The sequence below is a fragment of the Corvus brachyrhynchos genome, unplaced genomic scaffold (assembly GCF_000691975.1).
Source record: "Corvus brachyrhynchos isolate BGI_N302 unplaced genomic scaffold, ASM69197v1 scaffold44, whole genome shotgun sequence".
In the NCBI taxonomy this organism is placed as follows: domain Eukaryota; kingdom Metazoa; phylum Chordata; class Aves; order Passeriformes; family Corvidae; genus Corvus; species Corvus brachyrhynchos.
Genome location: NW_008238359.1, coordinates 6,109,285 through 6,115,949, shown reverse-complemented (window position 1 = coordinate 6,115,949; position 6,665 = coordinate 6,109,285). Strand labels below are relative to the sequence as shown.

Genomic DNA, 6,665 nt, shown 5'->3' with positions numbered 1-6,665 from the left:
GTGTGTGTGTGCCTCCCCCTGTGGGTGTGTGTGTCCCCGTGTGTGTGTGTGTGTGTGTGTGTGTGTGTGTGTGTGTGTGTGTGTGTCCCCCCGTCTGTGTGTGTGTCCCCGTCTGTGTGTGTGTGTGTCCCCGTCTGTGTGTGTCCCCGTCTGTGTGTGTGTGTGTGTCCCCGTCTGTGTGTGTGTGTCCCCGTCTGTGCGTGTGTGTGTGTCCCCCCGTCTGTGTGTGTGTCCCCGTGTGTGTGTGTGTGTGTGTGTGTGTCCCCGTGTGTGTGCACGCCCCGTGTCCTTGGGTGTCCCGTATGCGCATCCCGTGTCCTTTGCGTGTCCCACGTGTGTCCCCCGTGTGTGCTTTGTGTGTCCCGTGTGTGTCCCGTGTCCTGTCACACACCCGTCGCGGCACGGGGATTTATGTGCCTGTACAAAGCTATGTGTCTCCTTCGTGAGGTCAAAGTCGCAGCCGTACGGATTTTGGGATGTCTGCCCTGAGAGCCGCCCGCACGAGTCGGCTGATTCTCATCGTGGTGCTGAGAGGTTTCAGTGCAGGGCAAGGAGCCCGCACTGAGCTCAGAATTAAAGGTCATCTTGCAGTTTTCTCGCAGCCTGTGACGGCAGCGACATGTCCTTCAGCTCACTCCACTCATGCACTCCTGTTCCTTCTGTTTCTCATGTCATCCCGCCTCTCCTGAGCCCCTGGATAATGTCAAACACTCTGTTTCCTGTCTTAGCTGGTATGGCCTCCTCACACACTTAAGGTCTGACTCCTGTGGTTATAGTGTTTGCAGGCTGACGCTGGAGAGTTTTGTAAACTTGCTGGGAAGTAGATTGGCATCTGCATGGCTCCACGTGCAGAACTGTGTATTAAGTGCAAAGTCTTCCTAAAAAGAAACTCTTTAATTATTAACACAGTGATACCAGAAAAGTGAAAAAAATGCACACATGCACACACACACAATGTCCCGCGTGTCCCCTGTGTCCCGTCACCCCTGCAGGGGATGAATGTAGGGAGAAGCTGCCAGCAAGTCCCTCCGTGACAGGGGGCCGGCAGCAGCCCCCAGTGCCACAGCAGAGGGTGGGATGGCCAGCCGGGGAGATGATTAATTAAGGCTGAAAGGGACCGCTGGAGGTCATCTCATCCAAGCTCCCCTCTTAAGCAGGTTCCCCTAAAGCACGTCACTCAGGATTGTGTCCAGGCAGCTTTTGGATATCTCCAGTGAGGGAGGCTCCACAACCTCTCTGGGCAGCCTTCTACAGTGCTCGGTTACCTACATAGTAAGGAAGTTCTTCCTCGTGTTCAGGTGGAACTTCCTGTGCATTGATTTCTGCCCGTTGCTTCTTGTCCTCTTGCTTGGCACCACCAAGAAGAGCCTGGCTCCATCCTCTTGGCACACCCCCTTCAGATAGTTACAGATAATTACAAGGTCCCCCTCTCAGTTGTCTCCAGGCTAAACAGCCGCAGGTCCCTCAGCCTTTCCTCATATGAAAGTTGCTTCAGTCCCCTAATCACCTTTGGACACAATGGAGTTTTTATAAAACCGTGAAGGCAATGACTGATGACACAGTTACAGCTCAGTTGCAAAACTGGCATCTGGATCCAGCTTGAAATTTTGCTAATTTAGGGACCAAAGGGGCTGTGTGTATCAAGACCCGAGGATTTTACTTGGGTCTTTGTTAAATAACAGTTCAGAAACACTCTGTCCTGATGAAGCAAGTACACTCTGTATCTCCTTTGCTGTGGTCAAGAAGAGATTGTTTCAAGACCTAGGTGAGACATACATCCTATAGGATGTCTATAGGAAGATCAGCAAACTAACCTGCAGTCCAATGCAGACTTAGAACAGAAGCAGCAAGAAAATTCCGTCCTCTTACAGCCTGGCTCCAAATAATCCTGTTGTAGTGTTCGCCTCACTGATCAGACTTGAGACCAGCCTGTACCACTTCCAAAAAGATAAAACAAATTTGTCACTGATTTTGCAAACTCCTTTACTGTTCTTCCAAAGGAGCTTGCTGTGGGTGCAAGATCATACTTGCATTTCTATTTTAGCAGCCCACAGATGGGTAGGTTGGATGGTTCACAGAACTTGGGGCTGCTGAGAGACTTTTGCAGACTCCCAACAAATCTGCAGTAGGAGATCTTTGGCCTAAATAATTCAATTATGCTATTTCAGTCAAGCGTATCTGACCAACCAACCCTCTTTAGGTAGAACTCTGTCTATGACAGCTTGTATTTAAAATGTAGAAGGCCCTAGAGATAACTTTAAATTCAGGTTCAGTGCTGGGGTACAGCTCCCCCGCAGCTGTGGCTGTGTGGTTGCCTCAGGGAGTGAATATTGCTGTGTGCTGGCCCTTGCAGGGAAGCAGCCTTGGCAGTATAACCTGCTGCAGTGTTGTCTGGACTTTGGCTTGGACCTAGTGCCTTGCTTGCTGTTTTTGTATTACTCTGTAAAAAACTGCTTGTGGGCAGAAAAGGCAATTATTTCCTAAGTTACGGATTCTGGCTCTCTTTGCTTGCATGTTTTGGCCTTGATACTACTCTGGGCTTAGGGCTTGGTTGCTGCCTTGTATTCGTAGGCAGAGAGCTATGGCACATACAATAATAATAATTGCTCAAGCTAATGATTTCACATTTGACACACGTTTTTGCAGACAGTCCTGGTTTTGGAACCACTTGCCCTGCTCAAGTTAAGGAAAAGTGGTAGAGAAGGATCCAACAAGATACTTTGTTCCTTTGTGCAGCACCCCTGATCAGCTGAAAAGTTGCCTGCTCAGAACTGAAAGCTTTTGCATGTCTCCTGTTGAGTCAGCTGAGGAAGACTCTGATGATGCACTGATAAAGAAAGCAGCACAGCCCTGACCTTGCTCCAGGCCCTTTTCCATGGGGTTGCAAAACTCTGAGAAGAAGCCCTGAGGGAGAAGCCACATGGGAATACCGCTGATGGTCCAACTGGCATTGGATGCTACACCAGGCTACTCTGACCTGGGAAATCTACCCTTGATTGGAATAGGGACAAAAAAGTCTCAGAAAAGGATGGAATCTCATGAATTAAAATAAAACACTAAAGACGTTTACTTTTGCCCCATAAGCGCCCAGGCTTTTCAGGAATGCTTCTTGTTGCATGAACAAGGCTCTATACTGGGAATAGCAGGGTGTGTCTGTAATGTTACTTAAACAAACACTAGTGGTGAATCCTGTGGCATAAAGCCAAGTGATGTGGCACACGCTGTTCAGAGCTTGCCTTGTAAATTCCAGGTGCCTTGGAGAGAGCTACCCAGAGTAGTCCCAAAACCAAAGCCAGGGAGAGAGCTAATTGCTAAGCAACATGAATGGTGGGTGAGTTGAGAGCTCAGCTTAGTCCCTGGTCTTTTTTGATGTAACAGAGTGAAATATACCAATGTGTCTGCATAAAAATGTAGGCTGACAAAAATATGAGCCTCATTATACTAGCAATGATGCCCTGGGCTCCACGCCTTGTGTCACAGAACAGAGCGATGTGGCAGCATCTCACTGCATTGAGACTCTGTTCCAGCTGCTCACGGATCCATTTGCAGCTGGGTTAACAAAATGCAGCTTCCAGCACAAGACTCTGGCCAGACTCACTCTTTAACAAGGTACCTTAAGTGATGGACATCACTGCAATCCTTTAGTTTACCCATGCAGATGATAACTGATTATATTATGGAGTCAGATGGCTTGGGTAGCAGTTGCTGAATGAAGAAAAGTAGTCCCTGCCTTTCCAGGTTGTAGTGCATCTCACAGTTTGGAACATTCTCTGCTGCTATCTTCAGCATCTGCCAAGTCTGCTACCTACAAATAAATTACGTATCTCATCCCATGAGGGTACCTGGAGATGTGAAGCTTTTTCTCTTGCCTTCACACTGAGCAGTTATCAGTGTTAGGAAGTGGCCTAACCGGGAATCCAAGGCAGAGCATTTAACTAATTAGAACAAAACCAGGCAGAAAAAAATAAACTGAGGAAAAACCAGGGGACTTGACATTTCAGGAGGCTTTGCCTTCCAAATACATTGGGATCTGGGAAATCTTGTCTCTAAATATTTTTAAATATCAGAACAATCTGGAAACATTTTAGCTTGGAAGAAATGTTATGCTTTGCCCTCTCCATTCCCTCATGTTGCTTTCCAACTTGTGATTTGGGGTTTTTTTTGCTATTTGTTTTCTCCCTTGGGACAAGGGATCCAACTTTTCCCTGCTACTCATGCTGTTCTCAGTGCCTGCACTTCAGTTCTGCAAGTAACGTCTCTTTCTGATAAGAGCTGCTCTTTCCACCAGTAGGGTTTTTTTGCACTCACTTAATTTCCTGCTTTTCCCATTCTTCTACTCTCATTGTTATTATCCCTCTGTTTGTTCTCCAGCCATCTGTGCAATTGTCTCATCATAAAGTTTATGAAATCCAGACCAAAAAATATTCTGCTGCTAAAAAAGCTAGGAATTAAATCAATTCTTCTCTTCAGGTCAGTGGTGACAATGTGTACATGCAGATATCTACTTCCTCCAGTGAACTGCATAGGAACTCCAGTCTCCATTTCTTCTCAAAATCCAGGACAAATGGTAGGCACAGTATATAATTAGTTTCTTCAGAAATAAACCACAATCTTGTAACATACATCACTAATACATGAAATGGCTGTATTGAATGGGAGTGAATGGCCATTAATTGAGAGTATTTACTTTCTTCCAAGAAAAGAAGGGCCCTTTAAGAACTACATTTCACCCTTGTGCCTGAAACTACTTACGCTTTTAACCCAACCCATTTTGCATTATTTGAAGAGAAATTCTCTTCTGGCTTGCAACCATGAATGCTACTTGTTCATTTCTTAGCAGGGGATAAGCTCAATACCCTTATGTTTGCGGATATTTCAAGGTAAAGGAATTATCTGGAAGTTTTCCCATTTTCCAGATGTAGTAATGTCCAAACTAAATATGGGATGGACTGTGGGATAATACCCTGTGAACACTTTAATACACACAGTAATATCCTCATGTTTATAGAAATATGGATTTTTTTCCAGACAGAAATGTTGCAGTCTTTCTTACAGAGGTACCAAGGATTATATTAAGAAAACAAAATCATAACATTCACCACACTGACTGTGTGGGCCAAACCAAGAGATGACATACTGAGCCATATTCATGCTACTGGCATCAGTTGAATTGTACTTCAACTGTATTTAGCCTATGGTGTTGCTGTTCCTGGAGACAGTGATTTCTTCTTTCTAAATCAGGTGACAGAATTGGTCATTAAAGGCTAAATTAAGCCACTGCTTTCACTACAGAAGGAATGAGAGGCAGTGTATGTGGACACACCATCCCAAGAGCAGCCCAAAACAGCAGCTGTGACCCTGCTGCTTCTTCTCTGCTCTCCTGCTTTCCAGGAAAGTGTTTTCTGTAGTTCTGGAAGGAATGCAAAAATCAGTCTTGCATCATCTGGGTACCTTGGCTTGAAACCCCTTTGCCCGGTTCCCTACCTTTGTTCGACTGAAACCACTACAACACACCTTTACACCACCCAAAGAGAGCAAAATCTTTTCTGGTGCTATCAAAAGGTATGGCTGCCCATGCTCTACAGTCACAGTGCTGTGTCTGGAGTTCATGTCCTTCCTCTGCCATCCTCTTGTCTTGATGGTTATCAAATTGAGCAGTCAGGAAAGACCTGTCCCACATAGCTCCGACGTCCTTCATTTCTGCCTACCAGGTGGGGGCAGCAGCCTTCAAACATGCAGGTGGTAATCACCTTTCCAAGACCATGGGTGGGAAGGATGGGAGCAGCTGGGATTCCACGCTGCTGCACGCAGGAAGCTCAGAGGCAGCATCAGACGGGTCTCCACTCCTAAAGAGGTCCAAGAAGTCAAGTAGAGCTCTGCACCTCTATTGTGTATGACACCTGATAGCTAAATTGCTATCTGGAACTTTTTTGGGGCCTTTTGTATGATACCTGAGAACAATATGCTATAGAGAGGTCTGGCCCTAAGTAGGATAGATACCATCCAGTCACTGTCATTTGCCCATAGGAGCAGCAGTGAGTGGTGGGCTGTTCTTCAGCAGCGTCAATGCCAAGGATCTCTCAGTAAGTAGGAGAGAAAAAGGAGACAGGAATGAATGATGACATCCTCAAGTAAAAACTTTTGTTTGCCACTCCCAACTTTTTTGAGGTCATTATTGAGACATTATTTATTCTTCAAACACAAGCATTTTTCAGTCATGATCTTAAGAAAATACTCAGAAGGTGCCATTTTTTTTTCTGTTTTGGAGTTTCTAGTGTGCTTAAAGGTTCTGTAATAAAACTGTCCATCCATCACGTTGGGGTGCTGAGGCCACAGACAGAAATGTAATTATTCTAAAGCAATTTAGCACCCAACAGCTCCTTTGAAAATTAATGATAGTTTTGAGGAACTCAGTGCTTTTGAAAAGGCTTTCAATTTAATCCTGATTTTCTTTTTTTCCAGAAGAATAATGAACAATAAATTTCAGCTATGTAGTTTTCAAATGTTCATGTTGAAATAGCCTCATCACTCGTGCTGCCAGCACTTGGATGTCACAGCAGTAGACTTCAACAGCCTAAGTAGCAGTTGCTGAACTACTTCATTTTTCAGGTTTGTATTTTCAAACAGGCAGTGTTTGTGGGTTGTCCTGGGTTAATAAACTACAC

At 45.4% G+C, this 6,665-nt stretch overlaps 1 protein-coding gene and 1 long non-coding RNA gene across 2 annotated transcripts in view; one reads left to right on the top strand and one right to left on the bottom strand.

Moving 5' to 3' along the window:
• TMEM135 (transmembrane protein 135) overlaps positions 1-584 on the bottom strand; it is a 162,769-nt gene extending 162,185 nt beyond the window's left edge. The window contains exon 1 of the mRNA XM_017735847.1: positions 424-584. Within this exon, the coding sequence (XP_017591336.1) occupies positions 424-584 (161 nt within the window). The remainder of the gene's footprint in view (positions 1-423) is intronic.
• Positions 585-3,926: 3,342 nt separating this feature from the next.
• Positions 3,927-6,665, top strand: part of LOC108447087 — a 9,030-nt gene continuing 6,291 nt past the window's right edge. The window contains exons 1-2 of the long non-coding RNA XR_001862483.1: positions 3,927-4,567; positions 6,463-6,609. This is a non-coding gene — a long non-coding RNA (uncharacterized LOC108447087). The remainder of the gene's footprint in view (positions 4,568-6,462; positions 6,610-6,665) is intronic.